The sequence below is a fragment of the Triplophysa dalaica genome, chromosome 22 (assembly GCF_015846415.1).
Source record: "Triplophysa dalaica isolate WHDGS20190420 chromosome 22, ASM1584641v1, whole genome shotgun sequence".
In the NCBI taxonomy this organism is placed as follows: Eukaryota; Metazoa; Chordata; class Actinopteri; order Cypriniformes; family Nemacheilidae; genus Triplophysa; species Triplophysa dalaica.
In genome coordinates, this window is record NC_079563.1 from 18,716,709 (window position 1) to 18,734,571 (window position 17,863).

Here is a 17,863-nt window from a genome sequence, read left to right on the forward strand (position 1 = left end):
TTTGTGACCTATGTAACGTCCCGTTTACCTCAGTTTGAGATATTTCAGTCATCGGTAGCTCCGCCCCTCTCTCTGCGCTTTACATACACCCGTCCCTGACCCCGCCTCTTTCTTCAGCGTCAAGTTCGGTTGCACGGCGAGCTTTATAGCAACCGTTGCCCTGAGCTGCAGCGCCATAGTCACCGTAGTCCTGGCGACTGTAACCCACCAACAATAACAACAACAACCTCCTCCTCTCCGCTCCATCCTTACACCACCTTCCTACCATCCTCATCCTCACACTAGTCCAGGTGAATATTAAAAATATTAACTGCTGCTTTAAAGTCATGTTCGCTGTTTAACCGCCGCGCTGTGTCTGTGTTTTGTGGTTTGTTTTGCATTATTAGAGTCGTGTTAGACGTATTGTGTGTTTCAATGGCTTAAATCGGTGTTCGCCTGCCGTTCTTGTCACGCTCGCTCTTTCTCTGACGGTTCGCTGTGTTCTCGTTGATCCGCCGCGTCCAGATGTTCTCCGCTCATCTGCTTTATTGTGTTAAACCCGACGAGCAGACGACATCCTCCGACCTTTACATAGTGTCTATGCATAAGTGTAACAATACTCAAATAAATGTGTGAAATATCTGAGCGGAACAGTCGACAAAAGCGGGGTTTCATTGAAGCGCAGCATCGTTTTCTCACGAAGCAGGTGTTGCTAAGCGGCTAATATTAGCATCATGATCTGAAAGGAAGCGATTTGTAAATATAAGATGCGGTTGCGTTAGTTCACGCAACGTTTCGTGTATTATTCTTGCTTTTGCTCGTTCAGTGGGATATAAACATTAAAACGGGTCTTTTCAGTGACTGGGTGTTGCATTAACATTAGCTTCATGCTGACGTTCATTTAGCCTGTAAATGAATCGGAATGGTTTTTTCTTCGGTAGGATCTTCGTACTTTTGTTTTCTGTGGATTAATGCTGCCGCGTGGATTTTAAGAGCGATTTAGTGGGATGCAGTGCAGCATAAAAAGGTTTATCTGTCTGTCTTCTATTGTTATAAAGCAGGAGTTACTCTTGCTAAGCTATTGGCCCAAAGCCTCTGTGGTTGTGTCTCAAAACCTAGTAAGCTGCCTACCTAGACGGAGGTTTTGGGGACCAGTTTATTTGGGCATCATGGAAACATTGCTGGCGTAGTCACTAGATTGTATTTTTGGGGCTTCCTATAAAAACCCTAGTGAGCTGCCTATCTAGATAGCATCATTGGTTCATGCTGCATTTCTGCTTATAGACAATGGAAAAATAATAAATGGGGTACCTGTCTACATCTTTAAAAGCACAGTTAGTTCAAGTTGCCTATCCTGACTGCATTTTCAGTGTTAACTCTGAAGGTTTTGCCACAAATGATGGATGTGCTTATGATGGCCCAAATGCTGTCTAGGTAGGCTCTCGTTTGTTATTTTAGACACAACCTTTGTTATCACACTAGCTATTTGCACAGCTGTGTAAAATCCATCTGTTTCTATGCTCTTAACACCCAGCCAGATTCATTTAAAACAAAGCACACTGGCACATTTATGTCCTAGCCTCAGTTACTGAATGTTTTCTGCATTGGATGTGATCATCGCCAGCAGGCAGTCGCTGCTTTCTTGCACAGTTTTTGTTTGGGAGTGTCTTATTTTTTTCATTTGTTTTTCTGGTTGAATGGCATGCCATGAGGTTTTATTGATTCTTATTACTATGGATAAAATGCTGGGAGCACAGACCTCCTCTGTTGAGAACGAGAATGCTTTCGAGATCATATTCCAGTGATGCTGCTGATAAATGTTTGTCAGTGTTGCTCAGTTGCTTCGGTTCATTGAGGTCTTTGACAAGTGTTATCGTGAAAACTGCATGCAGGGAAGAAATGGCTCATTCATTCTGACATCTTGATTTCGTGTCGACATCACATTAAGGCCGTTTTTATAATCCTGCTTCTCAGTTGTATGAGACTAGAGGAATTCTGCATCCGCTCTTGTGAAGGGCCATAATTTGTACTGTCTTATCCTTCACGTATTTCACAACGTTTGCTGTGTATTCCAATGTAAAGGGATGCACAGGTTTGATGGCCATAAGGAATGATGGATGATTAAAATTTGTCAATAACATTGCAAGATTACATTCAACATGACGTGAAAAAATGATGTTACATCTGTAATGCATGTCTGTTTTACATTGAATTTATTAGAATAAACATTTTGGACTGAACATCACACGTTCTTTCACTACAGTAAGCTATGGTCTGAATCAAGCTTCTGAGTTTTCTTGGTCTATGTTTCTGGTTTCCTGTGACAGTAACAATGTCAGTTTTAGAAACATCTGTTTCGTCGTCTCTTAAGGCAGTGGTCTTCAAACTTTTGTGTTGGGTGCATCGCTTCATGGCCCCTTTCAAAAAATACCTATAATCTTAAACTTAGAATTTTAACTACACCAACAACATATACACAATGTTAAAACATCAATTCTTTTGGTTGGTGGTTTATTTCTAAAATGTATGATAAATTGAAAAAATGCCAGAATATCTGTGGCCCCCTGGATCCATCTTGGGACCCCAAGTTTGAGAACCACCATCTCAAGGAGGTGCAGAAATGTGACCTATTCCTGATATTCCAAAGCACTTCTGCTGAAGGTTTTGTTGTGCGAGCCTCGCCACCTAAACAAATCGCTGAGGGTTTCTCAGAATTGCATCAGGTTCCTCTGTGAGATGCCGTGCCGTCTCTGTTCACCTGTTGTCTTCATTATGCGCTGAGGAACAGGTGTGGTACCGTGAGATGCTGGAAAAGACCTGACATGTGCTTAGTGGAGCTACCTGATCTATGCAGCATGGGATAACTCCATCTAAGCAGCTTTATTAAGCCATTAATGCTCCAGTACAAAATGCACATGTTTTTGGAATAAACACAGATTTAATGTCACCTGTTTGAGTTTTGATGGTAATCTATACAGCGTTTTTCTGCGAACATACACAAACCATCCAACTAATGAAGTTCAACGTGTTATTCCAGGTGCTTCTCTAGGGTCCAAAGCTTAAGGCTTATTTCATGACTTTTCCTTCTCTGAGCTACGTTGTTAATGACCAAACCATGAGGACTGGATGTCAGAAAGCGCTAGTTATCAGCTCACATTACCACTTACCTACCGTCAGGTATAGAGTTGAAACGGGGCTGTGCCACCTGTCGGCAGTATCCCGTTGCCTTTCCAATCTCTTTAAGAGATACTGATTGAGTAAATAATTCATATCCATTTCAAGCTAAACCCATTGAGGTTCGTAGCTTACACGTGTGTGGGTGGAAAATGTACGGACAAAATCTTTCAAAGCCTTAAGTTTTTTTAATTAAGATTAATCAAGAGACTATTTTTATTTTGTGTTTTTAAATCATTCTGGCAGGTGATAAATATAAACTCTAAAGAAAAATGGTGCTATAAAGCACTAAAAATGGTTCTTTGTTCGTAATCATATGGGGGACAGCTTTTAGTGCTATATAGCACCATGTCTTGGTGCTTCAGTGGTTCTTCAGAGGTTCTTTGGGGTGACTTAGGTGCTTTATTGTACTCCTTATAAGGAACCTGATAAGCCCCTGTATGGTTCTTCAGTGGTTCTATATAGAACCCAAAGAACCACTGAAGCTCCAAAATATGGTTCTATATACACTATAGCACTATTTTTGTTTGAATGTAGATGTACAATCAGAAATTGATGAGATTTTTGGATAAACACAACAGTGGTCATGTCGAATGACATGGGGTTTTTCAATTGTTGTATGTCGATATCTGGCTATTGTCTAATATAACTATTTATATTGATTTAAGTTATGTTATGTTATATTAATGAATATTATTATTTTATTGTATAATGATTGTATTAAATAAACGATATGTAATTTTATTTTGTTAAATACATATCTTTGAATGGGTTCTGTAGTTTGGTCGCATTTAAATAAACCCTATGGTACACTAACATCTAGCGGTTGAGCTTGGCATCGCATCTTAATTCAAAATATTGGAGAGACAAGTTTAGCCAAGAATCGGTTCTTCTCGGTTTCTTTTGATTGTTATCAGAAATAATCTACAGGCACTCTATTGTTTTTTAACGTGAACCGGACATTTAGTTGGCAGTACGCATGCGCAGTAACGTTTGTTTATGTTGTTAAGATGAAACCGTCTACACAATGATTGTACTAATCACGTAACACAGTTATTTAACAACTTGACAGATATACAGATCTGTCAGTATATCGATGCTGTGATATGTAAACATGTTTGACTCGTCACTCTCTGTCGGTCAGAGGGGTGTGGGGGGTAGAGAGAGCGAGTCTTGCCCTCCTCTTGGGCCTTTGTTACCCTTCGGCTTTGGAGGCTGCAGTTGTTCAGCGGAGCTCTGAGTTTAAGTGGGCCACAGGGGAGTCGATGAATAAGAGGAGGTGAAGTCAGCTGGGGGTGGGGGGGCTTATTCAGACAGGTGCCTGTTTATACACAGCCATAGGGAGCAGGTGGGGTTAAGACAATATAATCTATTGCTTTGCCTTAGAACAGTGAACATTGAGCGGTGACCCAGCACTGTACGAGTATTGTTTATCTATCAGTAATTAATATATGCGAGAATAGACAAAAATAATCATTCAGATGTATTGCCATGGACTTCTTTTACCCAATAATAGGCAGCATTATTAAAATGACTTGGGCTGAACAAGACAAGTGTCAATGTTTAATTTGCTAAAGCTGTGTCTGACTTCGCCCCCCATCTCCTATATAGTGCACTATATCAAGTGTCCGCTGTTTTGTAGTGTTGTCCGAATTCTGAGTAAACGACTAATTTCCTGCATTTGTTTACTACTTTTTACCCATAATGCATTCTGATTTTGAGCATACACTCGCTCACTCATAATTCCCATAATATAACGCGAATCAACCGTCTGGTTAGAATGAGCTGGAGGAGAGTGACCGTTAATGCCACAAATGTACATATAAACGCTATAGCAGTGTTTTATTTTAAATATATCAAGTAATTTTATTAAACTTAATAAATGTGAAAACATTTGTTTTGTTCTCTTTATTAAAAATGAATAGCCTACAATAAACGTGGTGAATAATTAAAAATGAACTTGACCATTTTACAAAACAACCCATAAACCCACACAGGTGTTATATAAGCGTTATGATGAACGACCGCGACCGTACTGTCAGACGCAGGATATATTACGTCAGCGTCCTAAATTGTCACTCATTTTCACTCACTTCTTCCCCATATAGTGGACTATTTAGCATTCATTATTTAGGGAATAGTGCACGAGTGAACAAGTGAGCGAATTCAGACGCAGCTTAAATGTCAATTTAATTAGGTTCATCATTTTTGCATACTCAATTTAATCTTTTTTGAGGATTACAACAGGCCTGTCAAACCTCCGAGTGTCTAGCAATAAATGTAGATTTTACCAGTGATTTCGACTTTGAAAGGAAGCGTTGAACTAATGGCTGATATCACAATCATAAGTCACATCATGTCTCAGATTTGCTGGCATATTTATAAGCAGAACAAGTCATTTAAGGGCTTACACTGCAAATCCACATCTTTGGCAGCATTTGTCAATTGCAAACTTGCTTGAAGCAAGTTGCAGAACCGGTGTTTAGTTAGTCTGTTTAATGAAGCATTCTGGTGGATTTTTGTATTTATTAAGACGATGTTGTGTGTTTAAATGTTGGCGTAATCCAACGGTTATGCTCAGTCATGTAATAAAGGACAACATCAGAAAATCCACAGCCATCTACAGGGCACACAACGTTCCTTTCAATATTATAGCCTTGTTCCAGATCACACCAATATCCAGACCAAGTCTGTTGACTCATTAGCGTGTTCATTGGAAATGGCTGTGATTATGTGTGTGAGGCAGGAATGCTGGGTAATCAGACGTTTAGTGCTGAGGGGGAGGTGAAGTGAACACAACACCACCTGCACCCTTCAGGTAAATGAGGAACAGAGGAAGAGGAGGTGACCGGAGACCTCTGGGGAGAAATGCAGGTCTGTCAGGAGACACGGGGGTAATTAACCTGGAGAGACCTGCTCATGGAAACTTTTAGCCGGCGTACGCTGGGCTTGTTTATGCGCTGCGTTACGGCTATCGAAAGAAAAAAACCAACGCAAGCTGTTCTCATGTGAAAACGTATTTGTATGTTTTGTTCATTTAAGATTGTTTCGCGATTAATTGAAGAGGAACGTTAGCTGTGAATTCTCGACACCTATCTCTTGTAGGGACGGAGGGAGAAACCCACAGAGACCATTAAATATTAACTTCATTTATTGCCGTGGACACGGGCGGCATTCTCCAGTCATTGACTCATCTCACACACAGCACATATAGTAAACTTCATCCACGTCAGAACACTTAAATGTTCAAGTATACAAATCTCACAGGAAGTGATCTTTCAGTGCGTTTACCTAATGATCTTCTGTTATTTAGAAAGGGCCCATGTGATGGGGTTTTATTGGTTGGGTTTGCTAAGGCAAGCATCACTAGTATTAGTATTGCTCTGGGTTAGTGATTTGATCAAATGATTTATCCTGCACAGGTTAAACTCTGACAAAAGGTACATCATAGAGTTTTATGAGATTCAGTCGAGGCCAATATGCTTCAAATTGTGTTGACTTTTGGTTGCGTACTGTATTTAACAGACTGATGACGTTGAATGGATGTAAAAGGTTTCGCTGTGTGTTTCAGGCGCCATGCAGACCCCAGAGGCAGGCGCTGACTCCGCGTCCAATGTGCCCCTCCAGACCAGCGTGCCTGTGCAGCCTGCGGTCAGCGCGCAGCAGGTGGCGTCTCAGGTACCCATCCAGCAACAGGTGATACATGCGCTTCTACCACTTCTTCATGAGTACATAATGGTCAAAGACGAAAAAGAGTTAAAGCATAGAAACATCAGTGTAATGGTGCTTTAAATAGTTGTTGTTAAAAATAAAGGAAAAGTTTTCTGTTTAATATAATTGCATTTTTGTTTTTCTGAGCAAAACATTAATATCATACATTTTTCCCTGATTTACAGAAGACGCCCACTTAAATGTCATTCTCTGTAACAATCTTGTCAGGCATATTCACAACAAAAATCTATTTATGACTTATTAAAAGGCTTATTACTTTCACTCCTAATGCTATTTAGTTGTAATAAAACAAAATGTGTTGCCACTATGGTGGCACTGGGTTTTGTCAGTGAGATTTTTTACTAATTTGAAGCACAATAAAAGGTAATATGCTCCCTTATTCTTTTATATAATTTAATACGTACAAGTCAGAATAAGCTAGTTGTTTGAATTTGTACATAAGTATTGTGTAACACTGAATGACATGTAACATCATTTCAGCCACATTTTGACGTTTTATTCTCCAAAAACTTAAAACCATAAAGTAGACATGTATTTACATTTAATGTGCTTTCTATGGACATAAAATCACTTTTGTACATTTCTTTTGATGGAGAAATCTTAACGTCTTTGACCCATACACACTACAGTGGAAAGGTTTAGGTTCCATATTTAAGAATCAAAGTCAGAAAATACTAACTCATCATCAAAACAAGAATTTCACAAATATAACTTAAAGAATAAATCAATTTATATTTTAGCATCTGCAGTGTAGTAACCATTTGTTTGCTGAAATGTTCTCTTGGTATTTACTATTTTGTCAAGCAGCTTCTTGAGGTCATACTATGAGATGCTTTTTAAGAAGTATTGAATCTATTCTGGGCTAACCGGCTGATTTTTCTTCTTTATTTAGTCAAAGTTATCCATTTCTAAAACATTTTTATTGAATAAAAGATTTGTTTAGTAATGAAAGAAGAAACGAATAAGAGCACAGTTATAATAACTTGTTGACAAATCTTAAGACGTTTCTGCATACGCTGTCTCATTAAAAAAAGTCATGAGACATGTCTTAATGTTGATTGAGCGATGTTGAAAGGTAATTTGTTTTGAGTATCGCATTTGTATTTATCCTGAAAAGTTTTATTGATGAAAAGCAATTTGACTTCTCTTACGTGTGATTTTTGCTGGAGATCCGGCCGAATATATATTTGAGAGCCTGTATTTATTGTCTGTCAGTGTGATGGCGTGTGTTGTGTGGTTACAGGCGCAGACTGTTCAACAGGTCCAGCATGTGTATCAGGCACAGGTGCAGTATGTTCAAGAGGAAAACAACAGCGTTTACACCAATGGAACCATGTAAGTATCTCATTCTGTTTTATTTATCAGTAACATGTAAAAGCTCATTTCCTGACCTGAACCTGCAGTCTTGCATGCTGTTGTAGAAAAAGCGTTGCTCAGACATAGACTTTCGTGAAAAGCCCACAAGCAGTTGTGTTTGTCTGGTGTGTTGTACCCACCCGCTGCTCTGTCAGTAAAATGTGTTCCTCCGAGGGCACCTGAGCATCCATGAGAGATGATCGTGTTCACTCACCTGAAAATGACCACACGTATCGATCAGTTCTTGCCATGAAAGGGCGGAGAGCTTTCTTCTTCCCGAAGAAACGTTCACTTTCAGAAATTTACCTGCGGCCCACCTGAAACTCACCTAAGTGCTGCCTGGTGTTTTTCTCTCAACAGCGTTTGGATCTCTCACATTTAAAACTTCCCTCAGCATGAAGCTCCGATCTTGTAAATTGGCTATTATAAATAAAATGTCATCAGCCGAAAAGAGAAAGCACGTATCAGAATGGCAATCAAAAGCAATGTTCTCTATGAAAACAGTTATGCTTTAGTGATTTGTGTTTCCATGGAAACAGCACTCTCACCTGAAGCTAAAAGGATGCAAAGGCATCAAGACACGACTAATTATGTTTTTCAAGTCGCTTAAAGAAAAGCTTGTGCTGCGATATAATTTATCAATGTCAAAAACCATTTCAACTGGCAGCCGAATCACACAGTGTTTTCTTTTATTGATAGACGGACATATTCTTACTCCGAGCCGCAGCTGTACAACCAGAACAGCGCTGGGAACTACTTCGACACGCAGGGCAGCTCGGCTCAGGTGAGCACCGTGGTAACAACACACAGCATGTCCAACAACGGCAACGGGAACGGCGCTCTGGCCATGGGGCTGTCAGGAGGTCAAATCATCAGCAGCTCTGGAGCTTATCTGATTGGAGGAAACTCCATGGATGGCTCCTCCCCTCACACTGCAGCTCAGAGCACCAGGGCCTCCCCCGCCACGGTGAGTCAGTCACGCCCCATCTGATCAGATCGTGTCAGGACACACAAACATACGGCTTATTATCTTTTATAGGTCCGTGATGAAACCAGATGGCTGGGTCAGAAATCAAAACGATTAGTAATAATTGATGAATCATTTTCTTTCACTAATTGACAAATCAGAGAGCCTGTTTCTTTTTTCTTTCAACACAGTATGTATAACATCATTTATGTGAATGACTATGATCTACTTTAATGAATGAATTAACACTTAATGTTAATAGTTATACAGTATAAGCTGTTATCTATAAATCAACATGGCATATTTGATGCTATAATAAAGAAAAACAAGCCTCACACTTTTTATTGCCAGGGGAGTTTTTTAAGTGGCAACCTCTGACCCTGACAAATCAATCTCATTATGAATGAAATGTTGCTGGGGGACCTACAGTATATCTGACCTGAGGCTACTGGTGGTGGGATTTGGTAGTACTTGCATAAATCTGGGTGTAAACCATATTCCCTGTTATGCTGTGTAAACTTGTGATTGGACGACAGTGAGTGTCCGCTGTGTGTGATTGGTGGCTGGGGTGCTGTAGACGGGTCATTCTCTGCTGCTCATCTCTCTGTCGCTACAGCCTTCGTTTGATTTATTTTCTCTCTGTTTTGTTTCGTTCTACCTTATTCTTTTGCTCTTTGGTCTATTAGATTGAAATGGCGATTGAGACGCTTCAAAAGTCTGAAGGTTTGTCCAGTCAGAGGAGTTCGCTGCTCAACAGCCATGTAAGTTGTAACCATGACAACCATGCACAGCTTCGCTTTGCCCGTCTCCGAGCTGCCTGCTTCGGTACTTTACGCTTTTCTTGTCTCTATGGCAGACTGTCTCTCTACCTCTTATCTCGTGTTTTATAAGATAAACTGTGTGGGCCAATGCTGTTTAGTTTTGTACAGTTGTATTTGTCATTTATCCACTCGCCTGCGTTTTGACTGTTGACCGGAGTTAGCACAGGTCAGTCAAACATTAAGACAGACGAATAATGTTGATTGCTTTAGATTTGAACTAATCGTTAAAAATATGTTTCTACTTTCATTCTTTCAAACATGTTTAATATATGTACAGTTATCTGCGAAAGTCTGTATAAGCATGGAGTTTTAATACAAAATGGATTATTAATATATGTCACGAACAGTGTTACTCTGAAAAAGTAAGTTACTTTAGAAGTAACTGTATTTACATTACAGAAAAAATAAGAGTAATCCCTTATTTTTACTTTTTCAAGGGAAAAGTAATTAAATTACAGTAACTAATTACTAAGTAGCCTGTTACACCCAAAACCGATCATGAATAAATACAGTATAGTGAATATTTGAGCGCTCTATTTTTGAACAGTTGTGAACATTAGATTGATGGGATCTTGTCTGGACGACTGATGCAGATATCTCTCACTTCTCTACAGCTGCAATGGTTACTGGACAACTATGAGACAGCAGAGGGCGTCAGTCTGCCCCGCTCCACCCTCTACAATCACTACCTACGCCACTGTCAAGAGCAGAAGCTCGACCCCGTCAATGCTGCTTCCTTTGGGAAACTCATCCGCTCCATCTTCATGGGACTGCGCACTCGCCGCTTGGGCACCCGGTAAACTCACCCCCTCCGGCTTTCACACTGACACGTCCAACGCCGTCCTGTTCTGTGTAAATTCAGCAGTTTCGTTGTTTCCTTGAATTCAGAGGGAACTCCAAGTACCACTATTATGGGATTCGTGTAAAGCCAGACTCCCCACTGAACCGCCTGCAGGAGGACATGCAGTACATGGCACTGAGACAGCAACCCGTCCAACAGAAGCAGAGGTATTCTCATGCTGTGTTTATTGTGCTTATGAGTTTTAGTTCGGGTCTCTGATGTGTTTCTTGAGGATTTAGCGTTCTGCATTATGCTGGCTATGTACAGAGTTCTAGAGTCCCTCATGAGGTACCATCTCTCTGTCCTATTTCTAGATTCAAGCCAGTGCAGAAGGTTGATGGTGTGACAGGGGACAGCTTCTCCAGCAGTGGCCAGCACACACCCAGCGCTGCAGAGCAGAGCTTCATTGCTCAGAGTCAGCAACATCAGCAGTACCTTGGTACTAATAAAGCTTAATCGCTGAAGAAAGTTAGCACACGTTCAAGGTTTTAGCTGTGCATTTTTCAACCCCACTGTGTGCTCCTTTAGATGCCTCCAGGGCTCTGCCAGAGTTTGTTGAAATTGACCTCGGAGAGCCTGTGGAGGGCATCACCTCAGAGGATTCCAAAGCCCTTCAGACGCTGTACAGAGAACATTGCGAGGTTAGGCATTCAGGAAGTCCGTTGCGATCACTTCACATTGGAGCTTGTTAAATTAAAGTTGTTCTGTTTTCCCCTGCAGGCTATTTTGGACGTGGTGGTCAACCTTCAATTCAATCTCATAGAGAATTTGTGGCAGACTTTCTGGCGCTATTCTCCCTCCAATTCAATAGAGGGCGTAACCATTACAGAAAACAGGTTTGACCTTGGCCTTCTTTGGGGCGATTCACATTTCGTGTCTAAAACTGCTTGGAAAACACAATTGGAAAAATGATTAACTCCTCGATGCGGCGGCTACACAAATGTCTGCCATGAGTCTACATTTTAAATAATGAATTTGCATGCGCAAAAGATGCTAAATGTGAATCGCCCCTAAGTCAGCAATGTTAAGTCTTAACCAGAAGATCAAGCAGATATTTACATTGCAATAAATCTTGTGCAGTGGAATAAGTGAAATCGAGGGCCGTCTGCCGAGGGCCCAACTGATCCTGCTCTGCCAGAATGAGGCGGTCCTGAAGTGGATGAATGTCTGTGATCACCTCATGTATCAGGCCCTTGTGGAAATCCTTATCCCTGATGTTCTGAGACCTATTCCTAGTGAGTCTTTCTATTCTCCCACAGTGTAAGAGCTCTCTCTGAAGTTTTGATCACAAAGTATTACACACACACATATTTCAGTTATTTCTTCAGGGTTGTATGTTAAGGCCTCTTTTTGGGACCCAAGAAATCTGGTCTTGTGTGTCATCTCATTCTATACCTTCTCATTACTCAGGTGCCTTGACTCAAGCCATCCGTAATTTTGCCAAAAGCCTTGAGGGATGGCTCACCAACGCCATGAGCAGTATTCCCCAGAGGATGATCCAAACCAAGGTCAGTGTGGTGTTTCACCAGTCTTAACTGAGTTGTAACCAATGCACGAAACCTGTTCAAAAACACCAGTAGTGTTGAGTCGGTCTTCTCTTGCAGGTTTCAGCTGTTAGTGCCTTCGCTCAGACCCTCCGTAGATACACATCTCTGAATCATCTTGCGCAGGCGGCTCGTGCCGTCTTGCAGAACACCTCCCAGATAAACCAGATGCTCAGCGACCTTAACCGTGTGGACTTCGCCAATGTGCAGGTATGTCACGTTCTCTGTGGCTTCCTTTCTGTAGAGTTTCAAAGAGCTTCGACGCTGCAAGCTTCGACATGATGTTAATCAGAAGACCTGTGTGTTGATGACCTACAGGAACAGGCATCGTGGGTGTGTCAGTGTGAAGAGGGGGTCGTCCAGCGTCTAGAACAGGATTTCAAAGCCACCCTTCAGCAGCAGGGCTCCTTGGAACAGTGGGCAGCTTGGCTGGATAATGTGGTCACTCAAGTTCTCAAACCATACGAAGATCAGCCCAGCCTCCCTAAAGCTGCACGGCAGTTCCTGCTCAAGTGGTCCTTCTATAGGCAAGAAAAATATTGTTTTTCCATGGTTGTTTCAAGCTTTTACATTAAATGCGTGATTTCACGTCAGTCAAACAAACTAAACTCTTGCCACAAGACAGAGTCTGGTGCTCATCTTCATCTCTTAAATGTTCTTGCTTTTTCTGACTCGTCACAGCTCTATGGTCATCAGAGATTTGACCCTCCGCAGCGCAGCCAGTTTTGGCTCTTTTCACCTGATCCGTCTGCTGTATGACGAATACATGTTCTACCTGGTGGAACACCGCGTCGCCCAGGCAACTGGAGATACGGCCATTGGAGTTATGGGAGAGGTAAATACTGTCTTTATGGCCTGGTGCATGCGAAGCCCAGCATGAGCAATGAAAGAAATTAAGTCAGTCTTTCTCTATAATCGTCGTCTCTTTGTGTTGCTATTCCAGTTTCAAGACCTGAACAATATGTCGCCTGCCAACATTGACAAAGGTAAGACCCCAAAAGCTCGGACTTCTAGCAGAGACCTTGTGTCGCCTAATTAAAAGCCACTTAAGCGCAGCAGTAGTCCACTAAGAAACACTTCCACACACTGCTCTGTCGGAAACACTGCAAAGCCCAAAATGCGACCTCTTGTCTACAGCCTTGGTGGCAATGTTGACCTGTTGAATCGAACATTGTTGAGCGTGTCACCATACTTATTCTTTTTCCTGACAGACGAGATCAGCGAGATGGACAGTGACTTGGACGAGGAGCTCGAGGAATCCGACGAGCCGCTCGCCAAGAGAGAGAAGGCCGAGACGGAGGTAATCCAGGTGCTACAGCTGGGGGCGTTGGAAGACGGCAGCAGCGCGGTGGTGGGAGTGGTCCAGCCCAGCATGCTGGGTTCTTTGCCCCAAACCGCTGGCAATCACACAGAGCACATCCTCAGCTCAACTGGAACCAGCACCATCCGCCACTGCGGCAGTGTGGGAAACACATACGCCTCGGTGTGAACGGCGTTTCTCACCTCTCCCTTCGCTTTCTGTCTCTCTCACTACAATCTCTGTCTGTCTGCAGGACATCCCTTCTCATCCTTGGCAAGGATTGTTTTAAATTACAGAAACACAATGTCGATGCACAGCTGCTTCGGTCCGGCCCATCTGAAGCCCTGTGGTGGGTCAACTGCAAAGTTCGACAGAACTAAACGAAGTGAATCAACTTGAAGATGTGAAGAGATGCTGATTGTAATGTTTGAAGCCCTCGCGTTTATAGGACCCAGAACTCAAATCCAAGCCACTAGTTCCACAAGAGAATTCTGAAAAATACCATTTGGCTTGTCAATATTGATTACTTCTCTGTTTTGTACTGATCATTGTTTACAGTTTGTTTAGATTACCTAATTGGCCAAATGTCGCTTGCTGTTGAAGTGTTTGCTGTTTGGTTAGAGTTAAAAAGTCTCGCTGTGTAACTGTGCTGCTATGATAGAAGCAGGCTAGACAAGCGTACCCAACATAATGAGCTCGCCTTTTAACCTTCTGTACTCTGGAGTCTGAGTGTTTCCAATTGCCTTCTGTTTGTAGACTTCGCCGTTTGGTCGATTCAAGAGGAATTTTCTCATTGTACATATATGCTGCATGTACAAACTGTGTCGTGGCTCTAGGAGATTTTTACAGATCGGACCAAAAAACACGAGTGAGAGACGACCGGCTGTCCTGGGCCTTTCTGAAGCTCTGTTGGCTCTCACACCGGTGCGATATTGCAGAACAGAGTGAATGTCAGGGATTTTATGTACCTCGGGTTCAACGTAGTGCCTTAACCCAAACAACAGCTTTTTGTTTTATCTAGACCGCTAATGCGACAGTGAGGAGGTCGTTCGGTTTGGATCGTTAACCACATCGTCAGAGAATATTCATAGTCCCGTCTAGACATTTGGCTCTGGAGTTTATCGCCGTGGACTGTGGCTGGATTTGTGCTCTGATATACAGTAAGTGGTTATTGCTGTGTGATACTGAGCACTCGCGTGGAAACTCAGGAAGGAGGTTCTGCTTGTGCTGTAACACGTGTCTGTTGCTCCCTGTCCAGACCTGTTGTGTCGTTTGCCTTTGGAGTCTAGTGAAGGCATGTGTGCATTTGTCCATATGTGAGAGCTTGAATTGATTTGAACGTTGCTGGAGTGTTTGCCGTTTGATTGTGTGTGTGTGTGTGTGTGTGTGTAAATCGTGTCACCCTACCTCATACTGGCGTCCATGGTCTCCGTCAGAGCGAGTCCAGACGTCTACAATTGTGTTTGATCCTTGCTGGCCCACATGTTGTCACGATTTGAAATTCATATCTGCTGATCCCCCTACAAAAAAAGTGAATATTTGTATTGTGGACCAAAAGTTGATACGCTACCATAGAAATATCTATATATAGGTATAGAAATATATGATTACATGAATCATACGGTTTGTTTTTAACCTGCATGTATAGCTTATGGTCAAGGGTGGTGTTTTGTTTGGTGATAGGTTGTTGTTTGTTTAGTTTTGTTTGCTTTTTAATGACTGTGAAATGGAAAGGAGGATGTTAACCTGATGGTCGTGATGCTGGGCTAGACACTCCATTTCTCTTAAGTGCTGGATTGAAGAAAACGGCATCCATTAGTGTGTATGTTATTGATGAGGTCAGCTGCAGCGTTCGGACTGACTGTTTGTACTTGACCTCAAATCGATTGCTGTCCTATAATGAAAAACACTGGAAAATTGCAGTTGAACTGGAAGCGTTATTTTCTTGACTACTGACGTTTAAAACTTGATTCGTTTATTTTGTTATTGTGCACGGAGGCTGTTAGATTTATGCACCTGTATTATGAATCTTGTTTTTACTGTGAGGGAAATCATTCACAGAGATGAATATGTCTGCTGTAATATCTCTATTAATGGTATGATAGGGATCCAACATTTTCTTTAAAGGAAAACTCGTTGCCGTTTTGTTCGAAAAATCATCTAAGTTACTGATAATCATGAGATTGATTATATTTTTGTGCAATGTGTGGAACATACTGCAACGTCACCTTCTCAACAGTAATGACCAGTTACTAAAGATTTCCTGCCGTGAAGGAACTGCAACTTGTTTCTGAGATTTTGTGATTTACCTGTAATTGTTTCGGTATCATTTGAGGTGGTTTTCTTAACAAAACAACATTTGATTTCTACTTTCTTGGCTTTCTTTGTCTTTTGGTGCCTGGAGCACACAGCTCTTCACTGTTGGATAGTTTCTTAGATGTCTTGATCTTGTGTGATGACACTTAAAGTGCTCTTGGTCTTGCATGCGCCTTTTCTTGTGCTGCTACAATGTTATAAGTTGCTTCTCTGTACTTTTTTGTTTCCTTTTTTTTGTTTTTTAACGGTGTGTTTAGAACAGTTTTTTTATTTCAAATAACATGCCTGTTTCTACTCGAACTTTGCCAAAATACAGATTAAGATTCACATTTTGAAAAGTCTTGGTACATCACATAGGGACACCTGTACTTGTTGTTTGTACCAAGTCGCGGAATTTGGCTCGGCCACCTCCGAAATTGAAATCCTGGTTGAACATTTGCAACTCTGGACATCACTGCAGGCTTTCCAAGTAAATGACAGATATGAACAACATATCAACCCCCTGAGTTAACGCAGCCGGGCGAAAGGGCAGCTTCATGGATGAGAGAATACAGTGCCTTTAATTTCAGACCTCCAGAACCAGTACAAGCCAACAAACAGACGGACCTTCAGCGCACGTCTCCCGGCCCGCCACACTCACCTATGACACATATGCACATACCAGTTTAAAGGCACCCAAACTTCACCTGCTGGTGACGTGAACTGTACGAGCTGCACTATCATTGTCATCAAGACGTTCTTTCCTTTCTATTGTACGCAGAGTGAAACGCTTGTTTTTTTCTCTTTTTTTTATTTTGAGGAATATTTTAAGTGCCATGTGACTGTTTACGTAGTGAGTCATGGCCTGCTGTAGCGCGTTCAAGCACAAGCATCGTGATACTCTGAGAAAACATGTCCTACGTGTAAATAACGAGAAAATGGAAGGATATTTATTTACAGTCCCTTACTTTTCAGCGGTTTAATGCGAATATGTTTGAAAGTGTAAATTGTGATTTTTATTTTATTTTTATTCTTTCCCCTCTCTATGGATTTGGATGATGTACCTTACATATACAGTAGGCTACATATGTGTTTTTTTCTTTTCTGTGTGTTGTTTCAATTGACCTCTTAGTAAATTATATCCTCTGAGAATTGGTAAAAGCTAACTAATAAGTGTAGAGTGATTTGTATTGTGTATTTTACATGAAGGATAACAAAACTGGGGAACTTTTATATTTATAAAATGATATATTAACATTTTAGTGTGTCAATATGAGGAAAATATAGGAATTATCCAAGACACATGTAGTTTGTTTTTTCTGAATATTTCAGACTTCAGCTCAGGCTAGCTTATTAGTGTTGTTTCTTAAATTTGTGGCTTGTCTTTCAATTAATAAACATTTTCTTGTTGAAATGAAGGCTGGTGAGATTATTGTGACGGAATTCAATCAAAGGCATATTTCACCCAAACATACAGTATACGGTCAGTTTCACTATTAAACATGTGACGTTATGCAGTTAAGGATCGTCCAGCTGTGCGAGATGTAAACTAAAAGTTTATTGACAAAAAATCTGCAGCTCTAAAATCTCTTTAATCCGAAACGCTTTAAACATAATGTTACGTGATTCAAACTAATCACTCAATTCCACAGTTAAGATAATAAAGATTAAAGTTAATTTAGTTTATAATTACCTCTTCTGTTTGGTTATTCACATTTATTCATTTGGCAGATGCTTTTATCCAAAGCCACTTACATTGCATTATCTTATACATTTTGTTTCCAAGTATTTGTAATCCCACAACCTTGGATTGTTTACACCATGCTCTTACCACTGAGCTACAGGAAAGGTTAT

The 17,863-nt window shown here is 41.2% G+C and overlaps 1 protein-coding gene across 2 annotated transcripts; it reads left to right on the forward strand.

Moving 5' to 3' along the window:
* Positions 1-124: 124 nt before the first annotated feature.
* On the forward strand, positions 125-17,423 carry rfx3 (regulatory factor X, 3 (influences HLA class II expression)). Of its 2 annotated transcripts, XM_056736688.1 has the most exons (17): positions 125-290; positions 6,725-6,849; positions 8,129-8,220; positions 8,941-9,208; positions 9,895-9,969; positions 10,644-10,825; positions 10,918-11,037; positions 11,185-11,309; positions 11,399-11,511; positions 11,591-11,706; positions 11,951-12,105; positions 12,281-12,378; positions 12,475-12,624; positions 12,733-12,941; positions 13,096-13,249; positions 13,358-13,400; positions 13,626-17,423. In XM_056736688.1, exons 2-17 carry the CDS (start codon positions 6,730-6,732, stop codon positions 13,901-13,903), a joined length of 2,298 nt encoding a protein of 765 aa, XP_056592666.1. In that variant the 5' UTR covers positions 125-290; positions 6,725-6,729; the 3' UTR covers positions 13,904-17,423. The 2 variants fall into 2 exon arrangements, with proteins under 2 accessions (XP_056592666.1, XP_056592667.1); XM_056736689.1 differs by lacking the exon at positions 9,895-9,969.
* Positions 17,424-17,863: the final 440 nt, after the last annotated feature.

Excerpts from the sequence above, each read along its gene's own strand:
- rfx3 (XM_056736688.1), top strand. The coding sequence starts at position 6,730 with ATGCAGACCCCAGAGGCAGGCGCTGACTCCGCGTCCAATGTGCCCCTC. Across the intron at positions 6,850-8,128 it reads AGGTACCCATCCAGCAACAG|GCGCAGACTGTTCAACAGGT; the intron begins GTGATACATGCG and ends GTGTGGTTACAG. Across the intron at positions 13,401-13,625 it reads GCCTGCCAACATTGACAAAG|ACGAGATCAGCGAGATGGAC; the intron begins GTAAGACCCCAA and ends TTTTCCTGACAG.